Below are 17,333 nucleotides of genomic sequence, written 5' to 3'. Positions count from 1 at the left end.
TTGAAAGAAAAAATTAAACGTAGTGTCAAAAACGAAAAAAAAATGAAAACTTAGTGTTTTTTTTAAGAAAAAAAATCAATTTTGACACGTCAGCATATCATGTCAGCATGTCACGTCATCAAAACTGACACGTCATCATGTCACGTTAGCATGCAACCTGGTTAACCGGTCAAGTGGTCAGAATTGTAATAAATTGGAAAACACGGTGTCAAAATTGACACAAAAAAAACACAGTGTCAAAATCGAATTTCTGTGTAAAAAAAGTGTTTTTTGTGTCATTTACCCTTCTAACAATTAGAGAGAGAATATTATGGTGTAATGTATTGTATTGATTGAAACAATGAACATTACAATGTATATAAACGAAAGAGAAAGCAGCTAACTAACTTACAGAATGTAAACTAACTTTTACAATATTTACAATTCTAACCCTGTACTATCATAAGTTACAAATGTGGTCCTTCAGTCTTCTTATAATGTTGATACTTTCGCATACAAATAATCCGGATCACATAAATTAATTATTTCACTTTATTTTTTCATTTATTTTGTAGAAATCATTGGAATCGTTTTTTTTTTTTTTTTTTTTTTTTTTTTTTTTTTGACAAGATCAAAATTTTGAGAACTTTTTTACAATATCATGTACATCTTTGACAATATTCAAAATATTTAGATGTCACAAAGATATTTGAAAATATGAAAGGCGAGTAGCCAGCGATTCAGCAAATTCGAACCCCAAATCTCTGTTTATTATTTATCTCCGGAATGCCATTCCTAATTTGCCTCAAACTTTCTCTCTCTAAAAATTATTCATATACACCTTTCTTTTCCCCTAAATATCCTCTCTACGATTCCGTTTGATTACCATCTCAATCTTCTCCGATCAATCGGTCAATCCCCTGCGGCCATGGTTAGTCCATTCGAAACACATTCATCTATAGTTAGTACTTATTCTCATCTGTATATATTATTTAATTTTCATTGTTTATTCGTGTACTGGTTTGTAACTTATTAGCTGCATGCGTGGTTATGTGTATACGTTTGAGTTGCGCAGTACTTTGGTGTTTTATCGTTGATATTTGATCTGTATATTTCCTTTTGGTGTATTTGAAACCCTAGCGTTGTAATTGTACCTGGATTTGCTTCAGAGTTGGTGCCTTTTGAGTCTCCGGATCTGATTTCTGTAGAACTTTCATGATTGAGAGCTCTCGATCTTGTAGCCTCTGCATAATCTTTGTTTATCACTTGGACCAGTTAAATTTTTGGCGAATTAGTTTTAGGGATTAGCTAGAACGAATAATAGTCGGCTTTAGGTGGCAACAAGTTGGAGCTTGTGGGTTCAAATCCATCTTTCTTTTACCTTTTAAAGCAAGTGTTTGGAACTATTATTTCTGGTTACAATTTTATTCTGTAGTTGATTCAGGATGAAGGTCTGGATCGAAAATGTATCTATCATATCGTACTTGTCATTAGGTGACACCGAACTCAGATACATGATGCAAAACCAAATGTATGAAATCGTTCTTGTTTTTTGATTTCTAAGGAGTAAGGTCTAAGCCATGAATATACAATGACACATATTCTTATTTGATAGTGCAACAAGAAGTCAAGAATAAAAAAAAAATTAAAATTACTTCTTTTCTATTTCACCCATGATTATTTTTCTTCTGTTTTTGCTCTGGTTTTTTGGTATTTTCGCTTTATTGCTACATGACTTATTTCATCATTTGTTTCTCAAGAATTACTAAACATAAGGTGGAATCTGATGGAATTGGAATCCAAGATTCCATTCCATGGTGTGTTTGCTTGTGAAATGGACGGAATTCTATTCCACCAGATTTCTTTTAAACTCCATGTTTGATGGATTTCATTTTCACCTATTCCTAGGTGTAGGAAAAGAGAATTCCATTCCATTCCTTTTTTTTTTCTTCCTTTTCAATTAAAAGACGAAAATACCCTCCTTACATGTAATTAAAATGTAGGCAAACGCGGCGTCTGGAATGGCGGTGCATGATGAATGCAAGCTGAAATTCATGGAGCTGAAAGCAAAAAGAAGCTTTCGCTTCATTGTTTTCAAGATCGAGGAAAAACAAAAACAAGTAATTGTGGAAAAAGTTGGTGATCCAAATCGAAGCCATGAAGATTTTGCTGCTTGTCTTCCTGATTCCGAGTGTCGATATGCTGTTTTTGACTATGACTTTGTCACTCAAGAGAATTGCCAAAAAAGCAGGATCTTTTTCATTGCATGGTAAGATTTTAAATACTGTAGTTTTTTATAATCATAAGTAGTAATTTTATAAAAATGTAAAATTGTAAAGGTCTCCTGATACTGCGAGGGTGAGGAGCAAGATGATTTATGCAAGCTCAAAGGACAGATTCAAGAGGGAACTTGATGGGATTCAAGTGGAGCTTCAAGCAACTGATCCAACAGAGATGGATCTTGATGTGTTCAAAAGCCGAGCCAATTAACAATTAGAAAAAGTAAATGACTTTTGATCGTTTATTGGTTGGTTTATTAGAGAAGAGAAGAGATGTTAATATTTTGGTTGGGTTATAAGGTGTTGTTATGATGGTTTGTTGTTAAAAAGTCTTATTGATGTTGTTTTTGGGATTTTGGGTGATATTTTGTCAGATTTGATATTTGATCTTTCACATAGTGAAAGCCTTGTAACTGAGCTTATGTGCTCCACCGTTACTCCACTTTTTAGATTACGTTAGGGATTATATATGATATAATTTAATAGTTAGTTATTAATAAAATTATTATTTAATAAATATTTTAAATCTTTAGATTAATATATACTAAATAAAATTGATAAAAATATTTGTTAAATAAAATTTAAAATGATTGTTGATGTGTCAGCTGGAATCACTTTTGAAAGAAAAGCAACATTACACCGTTGTCAAAGCTTCGAACTTCTCGACTTGACTTAATGAACCCATCTTTAAAATCTCTGGAGGGATCTTCTCACTCAATTCGTTAATCTTTACGTCAAATTTAATACATTCACTCAAATCTTTTGATATTTCTTTAAGACTTTCAGTAATCAAACCAACGACATTATGGAACACATCATCGGCAGGCCGTTTCCTCTTATTAGAGCGAACACTTGGTGAAGTTTCATCATTTTGCACTGATGTATTATGGCTAATTTCCTCGGATTCAAGTATGTTATCATCCGACTCTTGCATTTCTTCTTCTAAGTTCACATCTTGCTGCATCTCAATGAAATCTCTAGCTCTATTTCCTTGAGCTTGGTCTTTTCCAAAAACAATGCAAAGATCTTCATAGTAAGGAAATGATTTGTGTTTCCATCTAGTCGCTTCTTTATGAACCTATTTACCAACATGATAACTTATATAAAAAAATAAAATATTTCCATATAGTCACTTCATTATAAACTATAAAAATAAAAATATTATAACATCATGTACCTGTAGGTACGCCTCCCAAACCGGATCCTCAACAGTAACACAATGTTTTTCAGAATCATAACCAAACTCGATTGTGTTTGAACCATTTACCATATTGTAGACACATTGACAATCTCTCTTCATGGTTTTTATCTTTGACTCAATATGTGGCTTACCTAAAATACCCGAGTCCGGAAGTGATTGTTTTAATGCTTGCTCAAGATGTTGCAAATAACTTGACTTAAAACCATTATCGACTTTAAATCCTCCAACATTTGTCATATTCACTAATGCCTCAACTAGCTTTGCTTCTTCATTGTTTGTCCATGTCTTATAATTTCTAATTTGACTTGTCATACCTATATAAACATAACAAAAACCAATAGATAAGTATCACAACTAATTGTAGATACATTATAAATAGATAAGCAAAATGCCAATTGTCCAACATAACATTAAGCAAATAACAATTTGTCCAACATAACGTTAGAAAAGCAACAATTGTTCAATGTAACGATAAGCAAACAATACAACAATTTGTCCAACATAACGTTAAAAAAGCAACAATTATTCAACGTAACGATAAGCAAAATGTCAATTTAATTTGCCGCGCCCCTATATGCACACATGGACTCCGCTAAATTATCTCTAAATATGGTCCATTCATTCGAAGTCCCTACAGAAGTAATATTATCAACATCTTCAGGTCCAACATCTCCGGTTCCCTCATCCCGATCACATTCATTGTTAAAAGGATTTACTTCCATTTCTTGTCTTATGAAGTTATGTAGCAGACAACATGCCATTATGATCTTATTTTTCATTTCAATTGGATAATATGAATTGTCCTTTAATATTCCCCATCTTCCCTTCAAAATTCCAAAACATCGTTCAATGACATTTCTTGCTGATGAATGTTTCATGTTAAAGAATTCCTTTGCTGTAGTTGGTTGGTGCCCATGACGCCATTCATTTAAGTGATACCTTTGCCCTCTATACGGGGCTAGAAAACCCTCTCCATTTGTATATCCAACATCAACTAAGTAATAACCTGCAAATAGGATTTATAGTTAATAACGTTTTATAAATAAGATTTATAGTTATATATATATATATATATATATATATATATATATATATAAGATTTACATACCCGGTCTTGGAACTTTCAATCCATGTGGTCTAAGAAGAGCATCCCGAAGAACTCTACCATTCGCAACCGACCCTTCCCATCCCGGTAACACGTAGATAAACTGCATGTCTTGAACCCCTAGAACGTTTGTTGCAATGTCATTCTTTCTTGTTCTATATATAGGCTTTTATTCGGCTGGAACTAGGCACTTTATATATGTTCCATCTAAAGCTCCTAAACAATTCTTAAGCCATTTCCATCTTTGATCGGTGGAGTTGTTGGGAACAAGTTCGGGTCTCTTAAGCAAACGAGTATGCAATCGTATGACATCATTACAAACGCGACTAAAGTGCCTACTAATCGTTTCTCCCGAACGATGAAAGCGACTTATGATGACCCGATTCTTAACATCATGAGCAAGAATATGTAGAAACATGGCAACTTGTTCATCAATATCCATATTCCTACTTCATTTTAGTCCTCCGAATGTTTCAAGCATATGACATAACTTTTTAAAGCACATTCGAGACATCCTAATTTGTGATATAGACATGGTGTCACTCTCATAAACTATTTCATGTAGTATTGGGTATTGATCTATATTTGAAGAAATCCGCTTGATACGTCGTTTATCTATATGGTTTTTGAAGATCATTAACGGGCGGAGTACAGCAATGTGCAAAACCACATTCCACCATTTCAAAATCAATGAATTTTGTCTTTGTCTACGATTATATGTTGTTAAACTAGGTCGGGACATTTTCCTGTGCATACAAACAGATGAACAATTTTATTTTCACATTTGCTGTTGTTACAAGATGTTCTAATTGATTAATTAATAACACTTTGATTTCCAAGAAGATAAACAACATGGTTTTCATAGAAACAACACTTTTGAATAAAGCATGAATCTTCACAGAAACAACTAGATAATCAACTTGATAATCAATGTTACTGATAAAACTAAAAAAGAACAACTTTGATTATCACCGAAATCAGGAAATTAAGAAGAATGATTTTGATTATCACTAAAAAAGAACAACTTTGGATTTGTATTCAATTTGCATTTTCCCCAATTTTCGATCCAGTTCTTACAAGAAGTGATTAAAGGTTAAATTCTCATTTGCATTCTATTATATAAAAAATTAGTGCTATTTAATTTTGGATTGAGCCTCTCAGTCGACCCTTTTCTTGTTGGTTTTGTGGATGTTCAATATTGGGATTAAAAGAGCGAATTTTTGCAGGAAACAATTTAGATATACATGTTTCAGGAAATCGATTTTCGCTGAATAAATATAGGTAATCGATTTTCCTGAAATCGACTTATCACAACAAGAAACAGTGGGCAAGATTACGAGGGAGAGAGAGAGCGCTAGAGAGAGACAGCGAGAGATTTGTACACACACCTGACGAAGAGATGGAGAACGAGAAGCCTGCAATTCGATTTTGACCGAGATGGAGAACGAGAAGCCTATGATGTTGGCCATGTCCAATCCTTTCCTGCCAACCAAATGCAGCTAAACGCAGCCTAATTGCAAATTTGATATGACACAGTTAAAAGATTAGTGACGTTGTAGTGATGTGAATTATATTAGAGGTACATGTTAGGCCGGTGGGTGTGGTGTTATAATTGCCATAGTCAACTTAGGTGTCAAATCACACCTACTATACTAAATATATATTATCTTTAATTAATTTAGAAAATAAATATTGCAAACATATTTTTTTAAACTTAAATTCCATTAAAACAAACATAGAAACTAAAAAAAACATCATGCTAAAAAAACATAGACATTAATAATATCACAAGAATACTAGAAATTCAGAAACATCATGCCATTTGGGGTTTTGCCTCACAATTTGCCAAAACTCAACAAGCTTGAAGAGTTTGACGATTGTATATTTCAGCGACTCTACTCCAAAAAATAGTCGAAGGGTAATCACTGTGGTGTGGATTTTTTGCTATATCAATCCATGAACAAGCGAGTAAGATCTCTTATTCGGTTGACAAAACAATAGCCATTTTTTTGTGATGAGGTGTAGAAAATAATGGAAAAATAAAAAAGTTAAGAGAATAGAATTAAGGAGATTTGAATAGGGTGAATAGTGAATATTGATGATGGTATTTATAGTTGAAGATTAAGGATTTAAAATTTGAAATTTTAGAAAAAAAACAGTTATATTTTTGAAATTAAGTATTTTTTGGAAAGAGGGTAATTTTTGGAAAAAGGGTTTAAATAATAAATGGGTTAAAAGAAAAGAAAAGAAAAAAAACTCTCACATCTGTTTGTCTTTGCCAAGTTGTCGAGCCGAGCTCGGCATGTCGAGGGCTCGACCTAGTGTTTGCTGAAGTAACCAAAAGGAAACCGAATGTCACACCCACCAGCCTTAGAGATGCATGCCGATAGTCCTGGTTTTGGATCGTTTTCGAAAGGGTTTGGTCTTTGCATACTCTTTTTTTGTTCAATTTGTAGGTTTCTTTGGTTTTGGTTTCAAGTTTTTATATTAACAAACGTGTAATTAACATAAAAATAATATGTATATAAAACATGCATCACTTAGGGGCGACGGTTCAACTTTAGCAAACCGTAATATATCAAGGGAAAATACTAGCAATTGTAAAAAAAATGGGGGGTATTTTCAAATTTAGACATGAAAATGAACATTTCTGGGTAAAGACATGCATTCTGTGGAGGTAGTTCTGCGGAATCTACTGTAGCTCTGTGGAATGACAAAATCGTAAGTGTATTAAAAAAAACTCAAGATCCATTCCGCGGAGCTACCTCCGAGGAATGAACTCATTCCGCGGAGATAACTCCGAGGAATGGATCTTCAGATTTTTTTTTCACATCTATTCTTTAGGGTTTATATTAATTCCCCAACTAATTATTTTCAAGAAAAGATTATGATAGTATGATAATCTTTATTGAAAATAATTAGTTGGGGAGTGATTATATAAACCCCAGAGAATCGATGTGAAAAAAAAACTGAAGATCCATTCCTTGGAGCTACTTCCGCGGAATGAATCTTGATTTTTTTAATACACTGATTTATTTACGATTTTGCCATTCCGCGGAGCTACTTCCGCGGAATCCATATCTATATCTGAAAATCCAATTTTTTGTGTCTATATTTTGAAAATACCCCCTATTTTTTTTTTTGCTATTGCCGGTATTTTCCCATATATCATTCTTGTTACAATTAATTCCAAAACATTAAAAGAACTTTACGACCAAAATGAACATTTGTAATAGTTTATTTTTTGTGTTTGGTTTTTTATATTTTCCCCATTAAACAAAAAAACTACCACTTAATACGTTGCAATCTTGAAAAACACACAGAAGATGGAACATTTTTTTTTTCATGAAAAATGGAAAAAAAAAGGCTACCAATAAACAAGTCCTAAATAGTAATGGTCAAATTGGTGTCGATTTTGGGATGGTGATATGGCTACTTTTTTTAATGGTAGAATTGTATTAGATTAAAAAAAAACATATATGTTACAAAGAGAAAAATACTTAAATTCGGGTTTTTAAACCAACTAACCCGATTGAACTTAAGTTGGTTTCTATTACATAACAAAAAATATGATCAAGCAACAATTATATCGAAAACCGTCCTTCATAATCCTTTGCATACAAAATTTTATTGAATTAAAAGAATCAGATGACAATAATGAAGATCAAAATTGTAACTTTCTATACAAAAAAAAGTCTGTATCTAAAATAATTTGTTGTTTGTCGCCAAACCCTAAAACTACTGATTTCTAACCGGCCCAACCCTAAAAGAGTAAAACGTGACATGCAAAATTAGGTATTTAATCACATCATTGAATCGACGATCAATTAGTAAATATCTCACTATACACAGTGACACTACAACTGACAAAGTCTTCGTATGTGGCCTTTGTTTTTTTGTAACTTAGTTGGTAGTTGGAAATTTAAATATGATAATTGAAAATTGTACCTTTTATTTTCAAATCATGTTAACCTTCATATGTGCATGTGTCCTCGTTACAGTGCCATGTAACATGTGCATTACACCGGTGTGGCAAAAGTCACGTCAAACTCATTTACAAAGCACTAAGGATGAGCATGTGACGAAACCAGTACCGACCAGTACCGTTCACGATTTCCTAAAAATCAAATTCAATCGAAAGTAAATATCGAGTACCGAACTCAATTAATATTATCGGTGCATGTACCAGTTTTCGGTACTACCATCGATACCGATGATATATAATCCTGAATTTTATGATTCTAGAGTACCGAGTATCATCCCATATATGTAAATTACTAGTACAAGATCGGGATTTGGTACTAACCGTTCATCCCTACAAAGAACATTGAGAAGTTTAATGTGACCATACTTCAAATAAGACAAATACAAATTACAATTTATTTGAAGTAACTTGGACCTAAATTTTCCAATAATGAGCATAAATGTATTACAAAAGTACAACAATCGACCACGTTGTGTCATTCTATTTAGAGGGTGTTTCGTAGTTTTTAAAATGATAAAAACTTTTTAACTTATTGGTTTATTAACTTATATCGGCACGGAAATGAACGTTTTTTTTTAAATGTACGGATAAATTTACGTGGTATCAAAATGCTATAAGTTGATAAACATTTTTTAGTGTTTGACAAAATGAAAACAAAATGCTTCCTAAAGGTGTGAGACAACTACAAATTATAAGGAGTTTTTTTATAAGTTATGAGAGTAACTTATTGAAAATTACTGATTAGAGGTGTACGACAACTATAAATTACTGATTAGAGGTGTACGACAACTATAAATTATTTTAAAAAAATATCGGTGTAGAACTAGTAATAAACTAAAAAAAATTAAAGTTTTTTCAAACATCCTCTTTTAATAAGTATTATCATAAACATAAGGTTTCAGAATGTTTGGAAGGATTTTGAATGTTAGATTTAGATGGAAAATAAAGTTTTAATATGAAAAATAAAAGAAACACAATGTTATTAAAAACCAAATATTTGAGATTTAGCAAAAAAGCATGCAATAGAGACACCTATAAAATTGTAACCTACCCAACACGTATGTGCCCAATTTAAACAATGTATGGTAAACCCAAATGTGTCTTCATTCCCATTTTTCATAATGTTACTTTTACATATATACAGACAGACATAAACACAATATATGGTGCCTACAATTGTGAATGTGTCTTGATCAATTGTTTTTAAACCTTCATGCTTCAAACTAGGCGAATATTCATTGCGCGAAATAAAATGATTTAGTTAACATTTTAGTAATTATATGTTATATGTTATTGAAAATATTTATGTCATTTATATTAACTAAAAAATAATTATTATTACATTTAGACATTTAATTAATATAACATTATAATTAATTTGAACAATAGATAATATAACACTTATTAAAATATAATCATTTAATAATATATACTTATGTTTTACGTGTGTATAAAATTAGTTATATTTCTCATATATTTTAATTAACTAATGTTATGATTTATTAACTTAAAAAAATTAACAACATTTTAATTTCATCATGATGATTATTTAAATTATCAATCATTGTTTGTGATGTAGCATAACTCAATTTATAACTTTATGTTATTTTAACTATTATTATTATATATAAATTAAAAAACAACTTAATTGAACTTCAGTTATTATAAAAAATAGTTTTTTAAGATCTTTTAGTTAAATTTACTTTTAGATTTATGTCTTTTTATATTTATTGTATTTAATATTTTTCTTTTAACTCATTGTAAAAATATACATTGAGTTTTTTTATAACTTTATTTAATATTTTACTTTAGGTTTTAAATTTTACACTATATTTTTAAGTTTGTTTGATATTAACACTATATCGAAGTTATTGATAATTCAAGAAGTCTTTTATTAATGATAATATTTATAATTAATAACATATTTAAGTTAAAATGTTACTATTTATTTATTTTTGTCTTTAGGTTTAAACAAACTTGTGAGAATAGAGTTTATAATATTTCCATACACTTATAAGCTCTAACTATTTTTAACTTGTAAATATGACATACACTTGTTAGTTCTACGTGTATACAGAAGCGTGAATGTTATGTTTGACAGAACTACCTAGAAGCTAGAAGAGGGAGGTTTAAACATTCAAACTTGGAAGTTTAAATATATAGAAAATGTAACTTTAATTTGTATATAAATATTTGACAAACCCTATTTAAAATTTTTGAAAGTTGTAAAAATGATACAAAACACAATACTTAAAAGCTTAAAGCTTATATAAGCTTTCAAAAATTATTTGAAATAATTTTTAGATTATAAGTTTTTTCTTTAAAATAACAGTTTTAAGTTTGTACTAATAAACAAAACTCTTTGTTTAATTCGAAGTTTTTCTTCGTTCTAAAACTCAAATCTTAAAAACTTTTTATTGAACATACCTGCAACATATACATATTTTATGTTTTAAAAAGATGTAAGAAATCAATGCATATTTAGGGACTTAATGAGGAATACCTCATTTCTATACCTAAAAGATTAAGTGTTGACATCACTAAGTAAAAAACGAGATTAAGTAAACCAAATGAGAGATTTTCGTATTTGTCTTTATTAAACATCAAAATATCGTATTTGACAGCTTAATTTCTAAATTTAATATTTATTTTTTATAAACTTTTAAAATATTATTGGTTCAAATCATTTTTTAATATTTAATAATAATCTTTTATATTTGAAAATCATTACCATTATAAAAAAACAAATCCATTTCCTTATATATTAATGGAATCTTATGAATGTATATCGCAAATTTAAGTGCCAGTACTTCCATCACTATACTTCTAACGACGATAGACATTTATGTAGGAAAATTATCTACCTTGTAATTTATTTGGCATTTTTAGGGACAACACATGAGACTATATATCTTTTAGTAGTACATTTTCATGTAAACTCCCCTAATTATGTCTTCACAAAACACCATAATGACAATTCTCCCCAACCCCATATATTGCTAACCCTAAAATGCATCTAAATTCACTGATACTTTTGTGTCTACCGAATCTACGAAACTGTTCAAGTTACGAATTGATAAACCATTAGTTTCGCCTACCAAATTTTGAGTATATATATCAACTTTGTATTAAGATTTCAACTCACTCGCTCTCGAGCTTAAACATTAATAAAAGCATTGGGATTGAGTCTACCTAAGACATTAGACGATATGTTTCCTTTCTTGAATGCTCGCATCTTGGCTTTCGTCTTCGGCCTCTTAGGTATTGATTTTATGATGCATAACAAAAGTTACATGTGTAGTTTATAAGTACAAAAAAATTCAACAAAACATGTAACTTTAAGAGGTAAAAGGCATCATGGAAAAATATATTTAGTGACGACTTGTCCTGTCGCAATTTCAAAGATATCTTGTCAATAGTTTTTTGTATAAAGTCGAGTTTTCTTAAGGTTGAAGTCTGTGGAATTCAAAACTCAATCAGTTCGATTAAAAATGTATATTTTCAAATGATTACATATAACACCATGTCACTTTTATGGTAATGTTATATTTAATATCAATTATGTTGGTCACATCTTATTTTAAGATTTCTTATTGTGTTTATGTAGGTAATATCATCGCCTTCCTGGTTTTCTTGGCCCCATTGTAAGTTTGAAACTCAAAGCTTAACTATAAACTAGTGATATAATTATAATTTATTTGTTATTTATTGTTGTTTTCTTAAATCTTTTATTTCTATAGGCCAACATTCTATACAATCTATCGAAAAAAATCATCAGAAGGATATCAAGCTATACCATACATGGTTGCTCTTTTTAGTGCAGCATTGTTGTTGTACTATGCTTTTCTCAAGACGAATGCATACATGATCGTTAGCATTAATGGCTTTGGATGTCTAATTGAAATAACTTACCTTGCAGTGTACATATTTTATGCACCCAAAAGTCTAAAGGTATATCATCTTCTTCAGTAGAAATTAAGGGGGTCATTGATGACACAACCAACCAGTAATAGAAACGATGTGACAATAAACATTCCTTTAACGACACATTTTGTCACAAAATAATGTTTTCGTTGTACATGTTACGAAAACTATTTCCATGTTTAATATAATCATTTAGTTATGATTTGAGTAATTATTTATCACATATCTTATGCTTTATCGGTTTGTATGATGATACCATTTTCAGATATCCACAATAAAATTGATATCAATATTCAACATTGGTGGACTTGGTATGGTGACGGTAGTCTCACTTACCTTAGCAAAAGGCCCCAAAAGAGTTGCACTTGTAGGTTGGATATGTGCTATTATCAACCTTGCGGTGTTTGCTGCTCCTCTAAGCATCATGGTAAGAACTTACTATCCCAACAATTTTGATCAAACTTTGCAATGTTAGTGATGAAATCAAAAGTGACGCAATATGTTGAATATGTGTACAACTCAAATTATTGTGCATTTATGTAGAGGAAAGTGATTCGGACGAAAAGCGTCGAGTACATGCCATTCATGCTCTCATTTTTCCTCACTTTATGTGCCATTGCATGGTTCTTTTATGGCTTCTTTGTAGACGACTACTACATAGCCGTAAGTAAAGTATTTTTTAGCAACACTCCATCGTTATCTATACCTATATTTTTGAAGTCTGGCTCACAAAACCCCTAAACTACTTTTAATTCTTTACATTTCATCCCAAGCGGAACTTGAACCCTTAGGCCCCTACCTACTAGCTAGACACACCTCCCTAACGACTTTTGATAGCGTAGACCCTTTGGTATCTCTATTTAGATAATAATATAATGTGGAACTTTACTTTTATAGGTACCAAACATTGCTGGATTCTTATTTGGGATCACTCAAATGATACTTTATTGTGTGTATAAGGATTCTAAAAAGCAAACCGGTGAGGATCAAGTAGCGAAATCGAACGGAAAAGGGAAGAGTCGAGAAGATTTTGATATGGAAGTTATGGTTTGCAACAGTAATCAATCGTTGCACAACAAGTAATTTTGTTATGGTTTATTCAAGATATAATAGAAGATGCATATCTATAGAGGAAAACTTGTTTTCAATGAGTTTTTGAATATGTTAGTTGAAGATAAGGTAAAAAAGCTATATTACCCCTTGTAGGATGAGTATTTAAGATCAATAATGTGGTATGCAGTATAGGGGTGATAAGTTTTAGCCATTACAAACAAATAATGTGGTCTGACTTTCAGACTTGCAAGCTTAAGTGTTATCAATGGTGGTAGTTATATATTTTTATAACGTTCTAATATTTTATATTTTTTAAATATGCTAAAGTTACATATTTAAATTAAGTACTTGATCCCATAAAAATATTTGTAGAAGATGCTTGGATATTATTATTATTATTATTATTATTATTATTATTATTACTATTATTATTATTATTGAAGTGTTTGTGTTAAACACTAGTTATTTTGAAAAAAATACTATCTTTTATTGAATTTCATATAGTATTTCTTGAAGAAAAAATACATTTGTTGATCGATTATTGTTCTTTTATGTATACATCTCGTTTGTCCTAAATCCTTTAAATTTTGCGAGAGATGACGTAATTTTTAGGACACACACGTTTGCATATCGTTAATCACTGTGTGTTATGGTTTGCATGTCATTAAAGGTCTGTATTCTAGTAGTGACTTCATTTAATCAATGTTATTGCTAACTTGTATAGTTCACATTCTTCGGCTCTACCCATGAATTATCCGGTAATAGGTCTTTCACAACGAGCTCTACCTATACAGTAACGATATTTAATTATGAAGGTTGGCTGGGTAGCTGACCTTGTTAGTCCGTTCTTGCAAGATGGGTCTATATTAACTAAGATTTCCTCCGCTTAATGGATAACCATTTGCAACCAATGGAGAATTGCTTCTCATATTGAATTGATGTGAGTGGATTTACACCAATAGAAACCATAAATTTCATACACGGTAAAAGGGACATGCTCCATTTTCTTATTTTTTAGATAGGAAATGTAGTTCGTTTTTCATTCTATCCTATTTGATCATTGATATTTGAACATGGCTCTTTTTCCTTTGTTCTAGTTCATGATCTGAATGAGTCACACATACACCATAGTACATGTACCTCGACGTTGAGGGCATCCGCGAAGCGCGGGGGATTTTGTGACATTTCTAATTGGATGTCTTGTATTTCTAATAAGTTGTTTAATTGTTGGCATGTTGAATCATATACATAATGGACTGGTTTAGATCGATCCTAACCACATGATTATGAATTCCTTTTAGTGGATAGAATAATAAATAAAAGTCATAATATATTAATATGAAACTTGACAGGGGTAACTTCAAATCATGAATTGATGCGAAATCCAGGCCATGCTATTGTCATTCAACCGCTACAAGGTCAACAGTTCCATAAGCTTGGGCCTCTGTTGCTGACATAAAAACATCTATTTCCATGTCTTCGGAGACAACCCATAGGGGTTTGCCCGTTCTTTGTACATAAACCCTTGTCAGGGTTTCACGTAGTTTCAGTGGTTCTGCCGCTTCCAGGATGAATTCTCCCGTTTCTACTTTAGAAAAAGAACCAGCAGGTTGATGGATCGTTACCCTGATGATATAAGAAAATAAAAGTTTATTTATTTCGCATGATAAAGGGAAGATAAAACAAAGATAAAATAATAACAAGAAAAAAAAAGTTAGAATCGAACAACCTTACGGGCATTATGCATTGCATACGACTCTATAATAAAATTGACCCTTACCTTACATCAAATAAAGAAAAAGTAGGATCGATCAGACCCCGATTGGTAAATGATCAACTTACCATCCTTCCTTTCGGAGTAATTCAAAAATATTATGATGTCTCCATTGCTTTATATATTTTTTTATTATATTTTTTTTGTCTGTGATTTGTCTGTGATAAAGCAACCCCAAAGTTGCTTCTTTTTATCAAATAAACTAAGGAAAAAAGAATCATGTTTTTTCTTCGCTCAATAAATATTGTTAAGAGACCTCTGGTGTGAAAAAAAGTTTGTGACGCTGAACTGGACTTCCGATAAGAAAATCGGAAATACCTTTTTCTCATATTACTCTTTCGATACATAATCTAATGTTTTGAAAACAAAATTTCGTATATCGAATTCAAAGTGTCATGCTATTATTACTTAATATTCATATTTCATATGGCAAAGGCATAGTCTTCTTTTTTCTCTCAAATAAAAGCCTCATTGATGCCAAGCGTGAAGGAATGCTAGATGTTTGGTAAGTTCTCCTCCGACCAGGATAAATAAATAGCCACCCCAGGTATTACCCATCCGCCAGGAGAGTTTATAAACAAATACAGATCATTTGGTATCATCCTCGATACTGAGATATATCATAAGACCAATAAGTTGATTCGAGATCTCGCTATCAACCTCTTGACCTAAAAAAAGTAATCTTTCTCAATAAACTCGGTTGATTAGGGTCAAATCCCTTCGGAACCGTACAGACGTCTTTTGATGGATACGGTTCAAAAAAAAAAAGAATCAATATGTAGATTCCAATACTTTTTATTTTTTATAGCAAGTTCCTTCTAACTTATAAAAAATGATTTTCTTTTATTTTTCACTAAACACGAGTTTTGTCTTCCTTTCCTTATTAATGTATAATATAAAAAAAATCATTAAACTTATCCAATTAACTTCTCATTGATGGATTCTTTCATCGTGATTCAATCGAAATCACGATGTTATTTTCTTGCTCTTAAATGGGCATCTTTTAATATTTTTAGGTTTATGCTCCACTCCGGGTAAAGATCCGTCCGATTTTGATTTGCACATATAATACAAATGCTTCCATTACCACTTCTTTTTCTTATGCCTTTTTTTTTTAATTCACACATTTTGTAAAATAGTTGACGGCTACATGCATATTACTCAACTGATTAACATAAAAGTTTGAAATAACTTCTACTTACAAAAAATGATTTCTTTCAAATCAAATAAAAATAGGAATCCTTTATTATATAAAATAGATATATTATCACTTGTTTTTTTTTAAACGGAGCCTGTATACCTCAATGTAGAAGTCCAATTAAGCCAACCATAAATTATTCTAATTGATAATAATAATTTGAATCCCCCAAAAAAATGGATCTAATTGCACTTCACGATCCAAATTTTTAATGATTCAATTAATCTTTCGTGGGCGAAATAGAGGATATCTCGATTGGGGAGAAAACGGGGAAATCTCATATGACCCAATATATCTGACAAGTCGCACTATATGTCAACCCAAGATGCATCTTCCTCTCCAGGACTTCGAAAAAATGTACTTTTAGAACACCAACAGGCATTAAATGAAAGAAAAAAGAACTGAGTACTAGATTTTACTTTGATGTGGAAACGTAACAAAGTCTTTATTATCTTTATAATTATCTTTATAATATTGTACTTTATCCTAGTCATATTTTATTCATAAATTAGAAAATTTTCTAAAGAAAGTCTGAAAAAATAAGGGAAAATTATTACGAACAATGTCCTTTAATGATGAACAAGTATGGTCACATTCACTCATATAAAATGGCATTAACCTCCCCATTGTGTATTGGTACTTATCGAGTATAGAATAAATTTGCCTCTCTTTGTTCCTACGAAAAAATTGTTCCATTATTACCAATAGAATAGAACAAATATGAACCCTTGCGTTGAAAAAATCCACTAAAGAGGGGTCTATAACATAGTCATAATATATTTCCAATGCAATAAAGTTACGTAGTGTCTTTTTTCTTTCATAAAGGGGTATTTCC

At 31.0% G+C, this 17,333-nt stretch overlaps 3 protein-coding genes across 5 annotated transcripts; 2 read left to right on the top strand and 1 right to left on the bottom strand.

Annotated features, from left to right (window-relative positions):
• Positions 1-723: 723 nt before the first annotated feature.
• Positions 724-2,675, top strand: LOC111909446 (actin-depolymerizing factor 1). Of its 2 annotated transcripts, none has more exons than XM_023905272.3 (3): positions 724-940; positions 1,983-2,248; positions 2,319-2,675. In XM_023905272.3, exons 1-3 carry the CDS (start codon positions 908-910, stop codon positions 2,467-2,469), a joined length of 450 nt encoding a protein of 149 aa, XP_023761040.1. In that variant the 5' UTR covers positions 724-907; the 3' UTR covers positions 2,470-2,675. The 2 variants fall into 2 exon arrangements, with proteins under 2 accessions (XP_023761040.1, XP_023761041.1); XM_023905273.3 differs by having other exon boundaries at positions 728-910.
• Positions 2,676-2,892: 217 nt separating this feature from the next.
• Positions 2,893-4,673, bottom strand: LOC111909479 (uncharacterized). Its single transcript, XM_023905304.2, has 4 exons — positions 4,568-4,673; positions 4,040-4,465; positions 3,436-3,773; positions 2,893-3,336 (listed from the first exon to the last, which is right to left on the bottom strand). The coding sequence occupies exons 1-4, from the start codon at positions 4,671-4,673 to the stop codon at positions 2,893-2,895; spliced, it is 1,314 nt and encodes a 437-aa protein (XP_023761072.1).
• A 7,058-nt stretch (positions 4,674-11,731) lies between these two features.
• Positions 11,732-13,808, top strand: LOC111909445 (bidirectional sugar transporter NEC1). 2 transcript variants are annotated; one of them, XM_023905271.3, is made up of 6 exons: positions 11,732-11,810; positions 12,157-12,193; positions 12,290-12,500; positions 12,739-12,900; positions 13,017-13,136; positions 13,371-13,808. In XM_023905271.3, exons 1-6 carry the CDS (start codon positions 11,759-11,761, stop codon positions 13,554-13,556), a joined length of 768 nt encoding a protein of 255 aa, XP_023761039.2. In that variant the 5' UTR covers positions 11,732-11,758; the 3' UTR covers positions 13,557-13,808. The 2 variants fall into 2 exon arrangements, with proteins under 2 accessions (XP_023761039.2, XP_052622812.1); XM_052766852.1 differs by lacking the exon at positions 13,017-13,136.
• Positions 13,809-17,333: the final 3,525 nt, after the last annotated feature.

This window comes from Lactuca sativa, chromosome 8 (assembly GCF_002870075.4).
Source record: "Lactuca sativa cultivar Salinas chromosome 8, Lsat_Salinas_v11, whole genome shotgun sequence".
Taxonomy (NCBI): domain Eukaryota; kingdom Viridiplantae; phylum Streptophyta; class Magnoliopsida; order Asterales; family Asteraceae; genus Lactuca; species Lactuca sativa.
The sequence above is the reverse complement of the archived record's forward strand: the minus strand, read 5'-3'. Positions and strand labels throughout refer to the sequence as shown.

Excerpts from the sequence above, each read along its gene's own strand:
- LOC111909445 (XM_023905271.3), top strand. The coding sequence starts at position 11,759 with ATGTTTCCTTTCTTGAATGCTCGCATCTTGGCTTTCGTCTTCGGCCTC. Across the intron at positions 12,194-12,289 it reads CTGGTTTTCTTGGCCCCATT|GCCAACATTCTATACAATCT; the intron begins GTAAGTTTGAAA and ends TTATTTCTATAG. Across the intron at positions 12,501-12,738 it reads ATGCACCCAAAAGTCTAAAG|ATATCCACAATAAAATTGAT; the intron begins GTATATCATCTT and ends TACCATTTTCAG.
- LOC111909479 (XM_023905304.2), bottom strand. The coding sequence starts at position 4,673 with ATGCAGTTTATCTACGTGTTACCGGGATGGGAAGGGTCGGTTGCGAAT. Across the intron at positions 3,774-4,039 it reads TAATTTAGCGGAGTCCATGT|GTATGACAAGTCAAATTAGA; the intron begins GTGCATATAGGG and ends ATGTTTATATAG. Across the intron at positions 3,337-3,435 it reads TTTGGGAGGCGTACCTACAG|GTTCATAAAGAAGCGACTAG; the intron begins GTACATGATGTT and ends GTTGGTAAATAG.
- LOC111909446 (XM_023905272.3), top strand. The coding sequence starts at position 908 with ATGGTTAGTCCATTCGAAACACATTCATCTATA. Across the intron at positions 941-1,982 it reads TCGAAACACATTCATCTATA|GCAAACGCGGCGTCTGGAAT; the intron begins GTTAGTACTTAT and ends ATTAAAATGTAG. Across the intron at positions 2,249-2,318 it reads AGGATCTTTTTCATTGCATG|GTCTCCTGATACTGCGAGGG; the intron begins GTAAGATTTTAA and ends AAAATTGTAAAG.